Below are 15,074 nucleotides of genomic sequence, written 5' to 3' on the forward strand. Positions count from 1 at the left end.
GCTTATTGGTAATATTTCATTATACTTCGGTGATTGCTATTTTCTGGTAGGATTTTGGTGAACATCTTGTTTTTCATTCTTACAGAGTGCCCTGCAGGTGGCTGTGGCTGCAAACCAGCACCTCATTGTACAGGACTTGGTTAGCCTTGGGGCGCAAGTGAATACAACAGATTGCTGGGGCAGGACGCCTTTGCATGTGTGCGCTGAAAAGGGGCATGCACAAGTCCTTCAGGTAAGCGGCCAGAGCTGAATCTTCCAACTATCACCCTTTCTCCTGACATGTAGCATGTACAGTAAAGATTATATATATATATATATATATATATATATATATATACCTTTCCTTTGGTGCCTCTAGTACTTGGGGGTTATACTAATACTAATGCTTTGGAATCTGGTAAATGACTGCTAAGGAGCTTGTATTCCATTACATGTTATGACCTGTGGAACATGCCACTCCCCAACTCACAAGGCAGCTAGGTTCTCACCACATCCTGTTCTCCCCACAATAGGAGGAGTGTAGCTGAGTATAGAAAGGTAGTTTTTACCCCTAGAAGTGACTGTGTGTGGTAATACTATGTGGATCCTGTAGCACACCCCAAAAGTAATGAAATTGAGCAAAGAAAGAGCATTAAAGAAATTTAATTGGAGGTAGCTGTTTCTGCATAATGCTAAGAAAGACTTAGGCTTCACTATAACTAATTCCATTTACAAAAAGCAGTTTACAAAAGGACTGAATATTTTTTTAAAAATCTGTGAGCCTTAGTTCTAATATTCTGCATGACTGTGGAACGCCATCTCAGTAGATTTACTGAGTGAATAATATTGGTTACAATAATCTAAATAATCTAGAATAATATGTGGAGGTTTCAGTTACCATTGTGCGTAGTTGTACAGGATTAACTTATGCTCTCATTTCGCACCTACAGGCAATTGAGAAAGGAGCCATTGTAAGCAACCAATACGTAGACTGGGAGGCAACAAATTATGATGGTGAGTAGCCAAGAGTCCCTTTTTCTGTGTTGTGTTAGGCAAAAAAACTAATAAAAACATGTTGAATTTGTTGTTATTGCTGCTGCTTAGGCCCTTGGATTTCATATGGAATATTTTACAGGAATATTTTATTATTGACATCCACTTCAAAATAGAAAAATGCAAAGCAACATTTGGAGCAGGGGAAGGCAATCAGGGCCTCTACTAAATACTTTAAGCTAGTGAAATACTCGTTCATATTTGATCTTACACTTGATGCTCTCCAGCTCATCAATATACAAATCAAAGCCTGCTCCACTATGTTGGGAATGCAAGGCAGCTGGACATGATGGTAGCAGGATGACTAACCCATGTAATTTAAGTCAAAAAGTTGGTGTGCCACTGTCATTAGAGGAATCAAAAATCATAACTACCCATTGAAACCTGTGGATATCTTTTATTCTTTTCTTATTTGGGGCAGTGGTATCTGGTAAACCTGAACTATATTTTTGTTAAGGGTATCTACATGTGGAAAGGCTTTTCAAAAATATGTATACTTAATTTTACATCTTCCAGTTGCCAAGCAACTTTACCTTAGTTCTTTCTCTAAAGTGATGTTGGAAACAGGTTAAAAATCCTTTAAGGGTTTGCATTGCAAACAAACAAACAGCAGTTGAAACCTGGCTTACTGGTATTTGGGTTGACTAAAGTTTCTGAGTCAGTCATTGGAGAAGGGGGTCATTCAAAACAGTGTTGTTGTTGTTTTTAAAAATTGCTCACTTGTTGTGTTTCATTATTAGGTTTGACAGCATTGCACTGTGCAGTGGTGGCTCATAATGCGGTGGTACATGACATAGAGAGCCAGCAGTCACCTCATACTCCTGAGGTCCAGGAATTAAGGTTGAAAGGCAAGAGGTTGGCAGACACCATCAAATTTCTCATTGAGATGCGGGCCTCTGTTGAAGCCAGAGTAAGTACAACAAGAAAATCATGATAACAAGCCCAGATTTGTGTCAGTGAGTTGAGTCACATACTATTTTTTAGTGACTGTTTCAGTGTCTGCACCAGCTTCAGACAGTCTTCCTCAGTCTCCAGATGTTTTGGACTATTATCAGCCCTTGTCAGTAGACATGTGTAGGATAGGGGTATACATTCCACTAAATTTAATGGAACTAACATTAAACTAACTGAGGCTGCAATTCTAAGCATACTTGGAAGTAAACCACATTGAAATCACTGGGGCTTATTTCTGAGTAAACATGCTTGAATTGTTTTGCATCTCATTAATTTAATTGGGATTTCATCATGGTGACTCTTGCTGGGTTGTGCAAACACTGATAAATCCAGCAGTAGACTGAAAGCTAGGTTCTCTTGGGAGTCGAAGCTTGGAATTACTTGGTCTTAATTATTCTAGAGTTATTGTGTCCCAACACTGTTAAACTCGGACAAGGGGAGATAAAGGTTCCAAACTTCAAATCCCACCCCAGCCTTGAATCGTTAGGTGCCCCTGTTATCCCCTAGATTCATCTTCTTTCTGTAAAATGGAAATATTAGTGGCGACCTCTGAAGTTGTAGGGACAAATAAAAGAAACTATGTAGAGCAGTTTATGTTTTCATGCAATTTATTATTATTTTTGGCATTTTGTAAGTGGTTCAGTGCTTATTGTGCAAAATTAACTGGGCTTCTCCCCATCCCCTTGGACAGGATCGTAAAAGTGGCCGTTCTGCCCTTCACTTAGCAGCGGAAGAAGCAAATGTGGAACTCCTTCGTTTGTTTTTAGAGCTGCCTACTTGCCTTTCCTTTATCAATGCCAAGGTACGTTACTGTTGAGCCAGCAGTAGAGATTAGCATAAAGCACTATGTCTAATTCAGCATGTAGCTGCTTGAAGGAACAAAGCATCCTGCGTATACATTTTTTAAAAGAATAATGGTGTTTCTTCTATACCTCATCCAGGCGTATAATGGTAATACCGCACTCCATGTAGCTGCCAGCTTGCAGCATCGGGTGAGTCAGCTGGATGCAGTTCGCTTGTTGATGCGGAAGGGAGCTGATCCCAGTGCCAGGAACTTGGAAAATGAGCAGCCGGTTCACCTAGTACCTGATGGCCCTGTAGGAGTTGAGGTAAGATATCCAACTAGCTGGAGCTCTTTTGAAGTGTAGTGAATGGTAATCAGGATGGACAGCTCTGTCAGTTTTGGCATCTTTCAGTTTCTCTCCCCCCCCCCCCCCCCCCCAGTCTTAAGTTCAGTCTTCACATTTCCATATTTGTTTGCCTTACAAAAATAAAAATCTGCATCAAAACTCATCACCATTTTAGTGCAAATTTCTCCTAATATGAACATTTGTGCAATGAATTTTTCCTGGTGTGTGTGTGTATATATAAAATGTATGCATTGGTGAATATATATATATTCACCAATGCATGCATTTTATGAATTTCAAAGGATAACTGTGTTTAAATTTGCACACTGCAAATTAGGTGGGTTCACATTAAAATCCAGACTGAGCTGAATTCCTCCCTTATTCCTAGATAGTAAGTTCATACTTTATTTTTAAGAAGAGACTCTTGCTTTGAGAGATGTTGAGCAACTAAAAATAAAAATACGTGTGGTATCAACATAATTATGCACTTAGAATCATAGAATTGTGGAGTTGGAAGGGAGTATGAGGGTCATCTAGTCCAACCCCCTGTAGTGCAGGAATCTTTTGTCCAATGTGGGGCTCGAACCCATGATTTAGATTAAGAGTCTTATGCTCTGCTGACTGAGCTATTCCAGTCGGTAAAGCTACGGATGTAAACATCAGTCTTTTGAGCTTGGGTTGATTATTTACCTGAATAATCCTTTACCTGAAAAATCCTTTATGCCCTGTACGTTTCTTAGAAACTGCGTCATGGGCAGGTCAGTAAACAGCTAAACTATTGCAGTCCTGTTGACTTGACTGACTGTACAGCTGTGGTGATGAAATCTGGCTTTTATACTATCAGAATTTATCTGGAAACCTAGTTGGATAGATAGCTTTGTTAATTTCAGTTGATGTGTAACTGTCAGCGTGGTACAGTCATACCTCGGGGTGAATATGCTTCAGCTTAAATATTTTCGGGTTGCGCTCCGCAGCGACCAGGAAGTAACAGAGCATGTTACTTCCATGTTTCGCCACTCGCGCATGCGCAGACGCTCAAAATGACGTCACGCGCATGCACGGAAGTGGCGAAACGCGACCCACGCAGATACGCAGTCGTGTCTTACGTTCACTTCAGGATGTGAACGGGGCTCTGGAACAGATCCCGTTCGCATCCAGAGGTACCACTGTACTAGGCATGTTTTCCTTGGAAGTTAAGTCTCCTCACGTTCAATGAGAGTTAGGTGTTAGTAGATGTATTTGGAACTGTAACGTATTTTTTCATAATGTCAGACTCGGTGAACGTTGATAACCCGTTGATTCTTTTTCGTTCTCCAGATAAGACGGGTCTTGAAAGGAAAAACGACTCAGCAGAGATCACCAGTCTATTAAGCTCCATGAGTGAACGATGACCTACGCTCGCTGTCAGTTAGGCAGCCGATGTTACTGTAAATAGACCATTTGTCCAGTGGAGGCAAATGTTAGTTGTTTCTATGAAACAAAAATATCTTGTTTACTATTATATAGTGGGTTAATGGCAACACTTCTGAACCAGATGGGAATGTTTCATACCCAGGTAGTTTGGATCAGTCTGAGCTGGTCCATTTAACTGACTTTACAACAGTAGTGTAACAAATATCAGGCAAGAATAATTGTTACTTTTCAAAAAGAAACTTAAACACTCTAGAGCTGTTGTTCATTACATGAAACATAAGCTTTTTAAGAATACTAACATAACATTTTTCAAGTAAACATTTATATCATACGTGTTTTATTTTATGCAGTACCATGTATAGGATGCTTTGTGATTTTCGAATTGTAATAGTTTGTTGCAGTTTGATACAGGACAAAACAATTTTTTAACTTTTAAATTTGAGAATTCTGTGTAGAATTCAGTAAAGTTTTTAGAAGCATTTAATGGCTTTTATAGGTATGTTTTTGTTGAGGGAGTTGATACCTGTGTAGTCACCTTGCAGACTAATTTATGAAAGGAACATTTATCATCTCCAGTTTTCCAGCAACAGTTTATGAAAACTAAAAAAAAGAAAAGAAAACATTTTGGACTGGTCCCCCCCCCCCCATTTTAAGTTATTCTCTTTACATTTAATTGGAATAACATTTGATTTTCACACCATTATATATTTTCCACTTCTTATTTCAGAGTTATTTCAGAGTTTCTAACTTAATAAGAAGCATTTATAGAGAGGTTAAAGTTGGTTCTTCATCTGTGCATTTCAGATAAGGGATTAAGCACGTTCTTGAGTATATTAGTAATTGGGTTTGCAAATGACACCAAATTAAGTTTGAATAAAGAGCTCCAAACAGGCAAGAAAATGACAAATGAGATTCAGTGTAATTGTCAAGTGATTTACACTTGGGCAAAAAGATCCCATTTCACATATACCCTGATGGGATCTAAATTTGCTGACCTCAGAGTAAATTGTAAAGGAAGTCTTGGCATTGTGATGGATAGCTCAATAAAAATGACCCATCAGCCTTTGCAGACACCATGTCCAGTGGTCAGGGATGATGGGAGGTGGAAACTTCATCTTCAGAATGTCAGTTGCCTGGAAAGAAACAGGGTGTGGATATCATTGCTTCATGCCCTGCATATGACGTTCCCAGAGGCATATGTCTGACGATGGTTAGAAATAGGGTGCTGGACTACATGAACCCTTGGGAAGATCCATCAAGGTTTGTCTTATGTTCATATGCTGAATTTGTCTCTCTGTTTTTGAATTGAGAAAAGTATTTCTCAGGGCTTTGCAGAAATTTAATTCTATTGTATTGTTTTTACCTCATAGGTATCGTAGGCAGTCAAGATTTAATGTTTTAAGAATGGTAGTAACTATTTTTGTTGTTGTTGACAATTTTCAAATTAGTACTTCAGATAATGTAGATAAAACATATTAAATACATCTATATAGTTATTTGCTTATACAATTATGCAGCACGCTTTTAAGCCTCTGTACATTTACTGTTTCCTGAGTGACTATTCTGCATTGCATATCTTTTCCATAGTTATTCTGATCATATTGTTTGACCAAGTATGTCTTGTAGACAAATAATTGGAGCAATGTTATCTCCAAAGCAGAGCTTATTCTTGTAATATCTGATACACATTTTGGAATAAAGTTGTTTAATCAATAGCATTGGCGTCTCATGATTTGGCTGACTGTTTTGCTGATATCCAGGCCTTCTTAAGGGTACAAGTTCAGTAATCTGGGCTTTTTGACATAACATTGAACAAATAACTTTTCCTTTTCCAAGTGATAACAAAGGTTGTCTGTAATCTGGTAGATGAACAGAGCATTTAGGAATTGGTACAGAACAGCACCTTGAGAGTCTCAGTGTTCCCCCACCTTCCCCTTCTTAAATTCCAAAATTGTAGTCCTTGAGGATGTATCTTGAAAATGTCAATGCTTCACAAAATCTTAAAAACCCACGGTTGCCAAGCATGATTCCTGATGGCTAGTCGGCAGAGTTATTGCATATATGCAGACTCTTTCCATGATTAACAGGATAAGTTATGCAAAATCAGTAAGTGCATATACAGTTGTTCAGTTTGATGAACATATTTCAGTCATATCAATTTACAACAGCTTTGCATTGTTTCAACAACTAGAGAAGCTCTTTTAGTGCCATTTAACTGGCAGTGTGACATCTGTTTAATACTAGTGCACAGGTCCATTGTTTAGATCTCAGGCTGGAGACTTTGGTCCCTCTTCCACCAAAGAGGCACCTTCCTACCAATCGGCTATTCTTACCATGCAGCATTTTTCTCATCATACACAGGAAGTTATCTTTAAGCACCGTCAGATCCAATCCCTCACCCTGAAAAAATATTTACCACACCAATACCGGGATATGTATCCAGCTGACCTTTCTGGGAAAACCTTCCCATGAAGAAAATGCTACAATGTCCCTTTGTTCCATTGTCTAAGGATAAAATAGGATTTAAAAGTTTCCCTAATGTCTAACATAAAGATACTTTCCTATGATAAAAACCTCTTACCCTATTCTTTGTGGCAACAGAGCACTAAACATTTCATCTGGAAAGCAACTGTTTAAATATTTACACTCTTATTATGCCTCCCTTTAATCTTTATTTCTGTAGGCTTAATTCACTTCTGACCTATGTCCCAGTTAAACTAAAATACTTGAACAAAAGAACCTAAGAAGAGCCTTCTGGATCATGCTAATGGTCCATCTTGTTTAGTGTTCCATTTTCACAATGGCCAACCAGATGTCCGTGGGAAACCTGCAAGCAGTTTGCCTTGTAGAACTACAATTCCCAGCATTCTTAACAAACTAGAGTTCCCAGGCTTCCATGCCTGGGGGGCCCGGGCTAAGTGCTTTAAATATATGATATGGATGCGAAAGCACAATTTGAATAGTTTTTCACAGTGGAGCCTTGTTAGAGCTGTCTATCTACCTGTTATAGTTCCATACCTTGTTCATAATATTATTCTGGTAAATTAATTGTTTCAGATTCTGATGTCTTCAGGTGTGGCAGAGCAGGCTGAGTCCTATAAGAAAACAGCAGCTTTTGATCTTATTTATTAGATTTCTTGCCTGTCCTCTGTGTGGTTAAGAAATGTAATAAATAGTAATATGACAATTTCCCAAATTCTGAGCATCAGGACATGGCCTGAAGAAAAATTGTACAGGTTGGATGTCAGTGACCAAATGGCAGGCCACCTGGAAATTCCACAGGCACTGCTGTGTATTCCACTGTGTAGTAATAGATGTGAACAAATATATATATATATGTCTTATGCAAAATAAAGCATTTCTCCCTTTTTCCTTTTTTTTTTGCACACACGGTTCCATTTAATGTATAAAATCCGTATCTGCAATCCCGTGCCCTCTTTCCTCACTTGCACATACATAAATTGAACTAAAATTCCAGGGAAGGTTGCCGAATCATAAATGAAACAAAAAAACCTTGTATAGAGAAACAGTAGGCTCCCCCCCCCCACGTCTTTTACACTGAATGAAGTTTTTTCTCAAGTTCAAACCTTAACAACCTTGCAGTTGGATCCATTCCGCAGTTTGTGATCTCATCTTTTCTAGCACATGCCTGTACATTAGTCCAAATTAAGCTCTAATTAACAGGAGTACCTCTGTTTCTTAGTGGTGGCATTGGAAGGTTATCAGTAGGCAAAGTGCTTTTGCACTCAGCACCTCCCTGCCTCCCACATTTCATGCTGGAGCGAGAGCCAGGTATCAAGATGAACTGCGAGTGAAGCCCGTTCCCCCCTGTCCCTGAGGGCTGGGACTAGCAAGGATAATGACCCTTAATCATCCTTGTTTTTCCTTCGCCAACAATCTGCTGTCGTGGGAGCTGCCTCCCTTAAGGAAGACCGGAACCGGAAAGCCAAAGGCAGGCCCGTTTTAATCAGTGGTAGAAAATGCTGTCAGGATTGAATTCCCCAAACTGAAAATCATAGTGTTTTGGAGGACCAGAAGGTAGGGTGAAGAATGGGCCAGGAGCAGACTCCAGTTGAACTCCAGCAGAGGCAGAACTATTATGTGTTCCTAAGCTCATGGCAGCGGAAAAAAACATGGGTGGACCCAGTGCTTGTATTCCCTCACAGAGGGCAAAAGAGCTCCACAGAGACATGGGTGTTCCGGCAATTCTCACAGGTATTCCCACCACCACCACCACAGAATTTCCACATCACCCACCTTGCCCAATGAAGCTTGTGTGGGACAAGTATGGAGGAAGCACCTTTCTGCACACACACACCATATCTGCACCATACATCTAAAGCACTCTTATATGAGTTTGAACAGTCAATGCTTCCTCCAAAGAATCCTGGGAACGATAGTTAAGGGTGCTTACAAGTCTTAGGAGACCCCTATCCCCCTCACAGAGCTATGGGTCTCAGAATTCCCTGGGAAGAGGGATTGGTTGTTAAGCTCAGTTCAGTGCTTTTTTTTCCTAAAAAAAATGTTTAGCGGCACTCTCATTTTTCTACTCATATTGAAATTCTGCCCCTCAGTGAGGCCAAACCTAAATTCATAAAATGTTTAGGGGTATGTGTACCCCTGTCATCCACCCCCCAATAAAAAAGGACTGGTTAAGCTACTTTGAGAACCATAGCTATATGTGGGGAATAGGGGTCTCCTAACAACTCTCAACAAGCTATAGTCCCCAAGATTCTTTGAGGGAAGCAATGAATGTTTAAAGTAGTATAAGAGTGCTTTAACTGTATGGTGTAAATGTGGCCTCTGCCCCCAATGCATTAGCACGTGAAATGGCACTCTGAGGCCAAATTTGGGAACATGTAAGTGTGCACTTTGAGTTAAAATGCTGCGGGCGCAAGTTAAAATTTTGGCAACCCGTCCTACATTCTGTCTCATACTCAAAGCATTCTGGGAACTGACTGAAAAGTCAGAAAATTAATAGTTCTTTTCTGGTATTGGCATATCTAGAGGAACTAGAAATAAGCATACTTTATGGTTTTGGTTCTAGGGTGCTAATGTAATAGGAAGCTTAGAAAGGAAATATTAAGGATGACATTTCCTTCTAACAACGAGTGAGAATATTTTTATTAAAATTGTAAGTTAATTTTATTTGTTTTACAATTATTATTTTAAACACTTCAACATTGATTGACTAAAATGGAAATGATTGATCATAATTCTTTTTAATAGGTTGATAGCTCTAAAATTCACATGATTGTTTTGATTTTGAATCATGAAATCACTTTTGCACTATAATTTCACAATCTGGGAATATTACTTCAAGTCCTTCCCATATTTTTACATCTCACTATTTGGTAAAGCATAAAGGAAAATACATTTATGTATATGCCAAGGGTACTTTGAGTGTGGTTATCTACTCTAATGGGAAATAAATTCTCATTAGAAATCAATTCCTATGTCTAAAGCACCACAGGAAAATAATTAATGTCCATTGCTAAAGATGTAGCTATGCTAAAGATCCGTGAACACGTAAAATTGATGGCATCTGTTTTGGTTGATTCAATGTTCGTGTTGATGTCATATTTCATTTAAAGGGCCCCCAGGCTCTTTGCTAGTTATGGCCTAGTTTACTGCCTGCAAATTACCTCTCCCCTTCTTGTCATCCTTAATTATAGCCACTTACAGCTCTTTAATTAACTGGCAGTTTTCCTAGCGCTTGCCACCCCAGTCAATTTCTTCTCCCACTCTTCTCTTTAGATTGGTCAATTCCTCTGTTGGAACAGTCATTATCTGCTATTATCTTCTCTCATGATTATTCTTTATATGGCCCATCAGCTGATCTTATCCAAGTCTTTGTAGTTAGCATCTATAACACTCAATAAATCCCTGTGTTACACCCTATCACTTAATAAGGTTACTCTGAAGTCCTATTGATTTTCCATTGATTTTAGTGTCTTAACTTTTAAATAAGCAAGTATGCTAAGGATTGCAGCTAAAGAACATGGCACATGAGCTATGATCAAACGAAGTGATAGCTTAATTAACTTAGAAAGCAAGAGGAACCAACACCCACTGATGCTATTGCTTCAGTGGTACCTAAAAGGCAAAACTTAAATGCAGTTGGATTAGTTTATGGCTCCTCCAGATGACCTATTTATTGAGTGTTCAACCTGATTTGTTTGCACGCAACTTATATGGAGGTTATATTATATACAATATTTGTTGAGCATTTGTTCTGATTAGGTTAACATTCATCCTAATTTGCTTGTGGGGTGTTTCGATGTATTCCCTTTAATCATTTGTTCATTCATTCCGTACTTCTCAATACAGTTCCCGATTACTTTCCTAACTGCAAAAAGTCAAGTTTCTTTTTAAAAGTGTTGAGAGTTGCAACAGGCACGGCTCAGTTCAAGGCCCATGTGGATTGTAGACAAGGGTCTTGGAGTTATGCTCCATTAATCGTCAGTGTCTGGATCCTCAGGAGAAACAATATCTTCTACAACTTGTACTCTTGCAGAATGTCTCCTCCCTTTGATTCTAATTTCCACATCATATTTCAGTGCTTGTCCAACTGCTTAGAAGATGAAGCCTTTATGTCAGGAATGGGAACCTATGACATTCCAAATGTTGTTGGGTTACATCTCTCATCATCCTTGACCATTGGCCATGTGGGTGGGGCTGATGGAAGCGAACTCCATCAAGATCTGGCATGCCACAAGTTACCCATTTTTGCTGCTTTATGATGTGGTCATGGTTTTGTTGCATACACCACAATTTAAATCTTCCCTCAAAATAACACTTCTCCAACTTTTACATAAGCTCTGTTATTTGAAGAAGACCAACATTAACTACATCACAGTTAGCTAATTTGCTGCCTTCTAGTGGTTTTTGGAATCCAGCTCCCACCAGTCCCAGCTAACATGACAGATGGTCAATAATGATCGGACTTGAAGTCCAGCAGCACGTTGAGGAGCAGAGGTTCACCAGCCCAGGTCTACATATTCAACAAGAAATACACAAAGTAGAATACAAAGTATCCCTGTGATTGAACTTGTCAAAATCAAGAGACTTGGCATGAATTACATATTTACATATTTAGCTATCACTTAAGCCTATGGACTTTAAAAATCTCTTCAAAGCCTTCTCTGAAGACCATTTGGAAATTTTTGGCAAGGTGATACAGTAATGGCACTCATATTATCACTGATTTATTCAGTATGGCTTAAAAGTTGTCTTTTGTAACAACTACCCATGTAGTACATCTTTAAATGAGTGAAAGAAAACAGACCATTTCCGACATAACCATTGAAACTTATTTATTTGTAGGAGTAGATAACGGCTACAAATGTTGCCTTGAATGACAAACATCACACAATCTCTTTGAATGTGTGGTGGCCTCATTTCAGTTTTCTAAACAGTTGACATCATCTTTGGTGAAGAGCTCAAAGGCTGACTATGAACAAAACTGTTTCCTCTTCAGATGCTTCCTCAAGGCTAAGGCAATGATCAGAACTCTGGTAGGCTTATTCTCTAAGTAAATACAATTCCATTGCCTGCAGCATTTTATGTTCCTCCAGAATCAAATTTTGAAAGAGATAATATTGCATGCCACCACAATCTCTGAGTGGTGCAAGTTTCCAAGGGATCCAGGTGCCTACCCAGGGTTCAATTTCCTTGGAAGGAGGGAAAGCAGAGACTGTGGTGTCTTTTATATATGGTTTATTTACACATATATACGACCTGAGCCTATGCTGTAGCGGCTCACACCGTTAAGACTCCAAGAGGGTCTTGCTTTTCCCATAGCCACAGCGTTACTTTCCAAAAGAAATCAGGCACGGCTCTGTCTCCCAGCTGCCCAGCCTTCTTCCAGCGTCTAGCTTCTAGCTCACACATCTTGACTCTGGCATTTGTTTTTCTACTACCAGAGAGTTGAGGAAGGCCCACCCATTTGTCTTCTGCACACAGCCACTTCCTTTGTTACCTTCATCTTTGGCTCCTACTTCCTATCACGAAACTTGCCTGGCTAGTCCAACACTTGAATCCTTGTTGGATTCGGAAATTAGAAGGGACTCAGGAATACAGCCTACCCCACTGGAAATATAAAAACCCTCACTACACTAACTTGTGTGCCTTAGTCCCCAACTACAATACTGATTTATTTCTTTGTTAGAGTTCTTGTAAGGTTTACCAAGATAATGTATCACGGGAAGTGCCTTGAATGTTCTAAAACCCATTATCACCATCAGTACGTTAATGAACACAATGAGAGTTCTTATTCAACAAATGCATAAATTGTGCCCCCATGCACTATACGCCTGGTATATTTCAATCACGTTCTCCATTTGGTGGCCCATCAGATCAAAACCCAAAGACTCTTCATGTATGCCAAAACTCCTATGAATCACATGCGGAGGTGGAAGAAAGCAGGTTGTGAAGCAGCATAGACTGGCACAGTGAGTCACTAAGGTGGAGTGCTGGCCAGAGAACAGAGGAGATAGGTGAAGTATGCAAAGCTTGGATGTGGCCCAATGCCTTTCTCTGCCTTGGCATGTTGTGCGTGCGATGAGGAAAGGGCTGAGGGAAGTTTTTCTTCGCTTTGGATCTGTTTCTCCACCGCCGTGGGATCGTTTTTTGGTGGAGCTCGCTTTGCCAGCAGTGCCATGAGGAAAGCAACCTAAACGCCAAAAGTTCTCTGCAACGAGGCTCAGCTTGTTTTGCCCTCCAAGGCGTGCTTTGTGTATCCCTCCATTCTGCCTTGCTCTCATGCAAGGTGATCATTACAAATAAAAGCAAACGTTTTAGTACCTGAACTTTATTGCCGTTCTTATCTCATTCATACTTACAAAGTCTGAGCGAGGCTAATCTTTCAGGTTCTCGTTTTATACACAGAGAACTGAGGTTGAAAGGTAGCAAAGTCCCCAGGGGCAGGGAAGCTTGCTAAAATGGAGTTACAACTATAATTTCTTACTTGTAGTCTAATTCTCAAGCTGCCAGATTTCTACAGTTCTTAGCATGGTATTATGTCCACACAGACATATGTTAAGTTCTTCTGCTGAGACCCTCCATCATTAAGTGTGAAGTCACACATATCTCTGACAGAGCTACAATTCCTAACACCCTCAACAAACTACAGTTCCCAGGATTCTTTGGGAAAAGTCATGTGCTTTAAATATATGGTGTGGAGATGGTGAAGTGATGCCTGCTAGGGAGTGTGCCTTTTCTGTGATTGGACTTCATCTATGGAATTGCCTCCCCTGGCACATTTGTCAGGCTTCCACTCTCTTTATCTTAGATGCCCTGTTCAAAGCCTTTTTGTTTTGCTCATTTCGATTTGATTGGCCAAGTGATTTATACAGTGGCATCAGGTTCATTGCCTGTAGTTGAACCCTTATTTATATTAATTTCCTGAGTCCAAAGTGAAAACACCATGTTTTGAAATAACACCCTGTATTATCCTTGATCAAGCAATTGCCTCCTATTAATCTAACACTTCAAGCAGAAATCCTGATAGCACCCAATACAGCCACAAAGCTCTAGACTTACAATCTCTAGGATGCAATCAATCATTTCTTTCAGGAGCTGTGTGACACTGATAGCTCTGAGAGCTCATATTGCAGTGACGTTGCAATGGAGTTTGGCCTTCTACCCTTTGTCCTCTCCTTTCTTCCTCTTGTCTCATACATGCTCGGAATATGCAAGGCTCTGAGTGATTCCACATGATCTGTTTATTTGCAAGAGGATTAGACAACAGTTGGCTACTTAATGAGCATTTATTCTGATTTGTTTGCAGAGAAGATAAGTGACATTGCAAGTGGTATCCCGCACTTTCCTTATCTCAAAAAGTCCCATTGTTTGGGGAAGCATATTTGTTATGCAATACTGCTCAATTATAATTGTGCATTCTGAATTTGCTGGTACATGTTTCAATCCCACTCAAAAAATAGTGACAATCTGGAAGCTCTCTAGATATGGGACTGTTTACTTAATTGCTGTAGCAAGAGGATGAGGAAAGGGAAATTTACTCTCCACTGATTCCTCCCCTGGGTGCATTTAATAAAAAAGAACCCCTTGGTGATTGTCAGGTAAGGTTATTAGAGGCCCATCCTATCAGCCTATATGTATGAGTTTTATAGAAAATTGTTTTATAGAAAACAGCTTGTGTATGGCTATGCATATCCCAAAGTAAATCGTAAGTAGAGGCTTCATTTAATATAGAAAAAGACAGAGGACACCACTAGCATCAGCTGCTGTCACATAAATCCCCTGCCTGGGTTTCAGGGCTTAAATGAACACCACCAACCCGTAATTACCAAAAGTTTTCACCTCTCACACAGGTTTATTGTCTGAAGTGAGAGCAATCAAGGCCCCAGTTCTTCTGTTCTATTTCAGTTCCCTCTCCACCTCCTGACCACATCCTCTGTTTCTTTAACATGCAGCTAAAGGATTTACAGAACTGTAGTTCATTGTGGTCAATCATGCAAGGTTCTCGTACTCATTATGATGTAATAGCAGCAGGAGAGCTTCCTCCTTTTGATCCTTGATTTG

At 39.7% G+C, this 15,074-nt stretch overlaps 1 protein-coding gene across 2 annotated transcripts in view; it reads left to right on the forward strand.

The window, feature by feature from the left end:
* Positions 1–6,247, forward strand: part of NFKBIZ (NFKB inhibitor zeta) — a 34,256-nt gene extending 28,009 nt beyond the window's left edge. For both annotated transcript variants that reach the window (XM_081002700.1, XM_081002699.1), the window contains exons 7-12: positions 86–232; positions 930–993; positions 1,773–1,942; positions 2,678–2,788; positions 2,928–3,095; positions 4,434–6,247. In XM_081002700.1, the coding sequence (XP_080858826.1) occupies positions 86–232; positions 930–993; positions 1,773–1,942; positions 2,678–2,788; positions 2,928–3,095; positions 4,434–4,487 (714 nt within the window). In that variant the 3' untranslated portion in view covers positions 4,488–6,247. The remainder of the gene's footprint in view (positions 1–85; positions 233–929; positions 994–1,772; positions 1,943–2,677; positions 2,789–2,927; positions 3,096–4,433) is intronic.
* The last annotated feature ends 8,827 nt before the right edge of the window (positions 6,248–15,074 follow it).

The sequence above is a fragment of the Podarcis pityusensis genome, assembly GCF_964106645.2.
Source record: "Podarcis pityusensis genome assembly, chromosome: 4".
NCBI classification, from domain to species: domain Eukaryota; kingdom Metazoa; phylum Chordata; class Lepidosauria; order Squamata; family Lacertidae; genus Podarcis; species Podarcis pityusensis.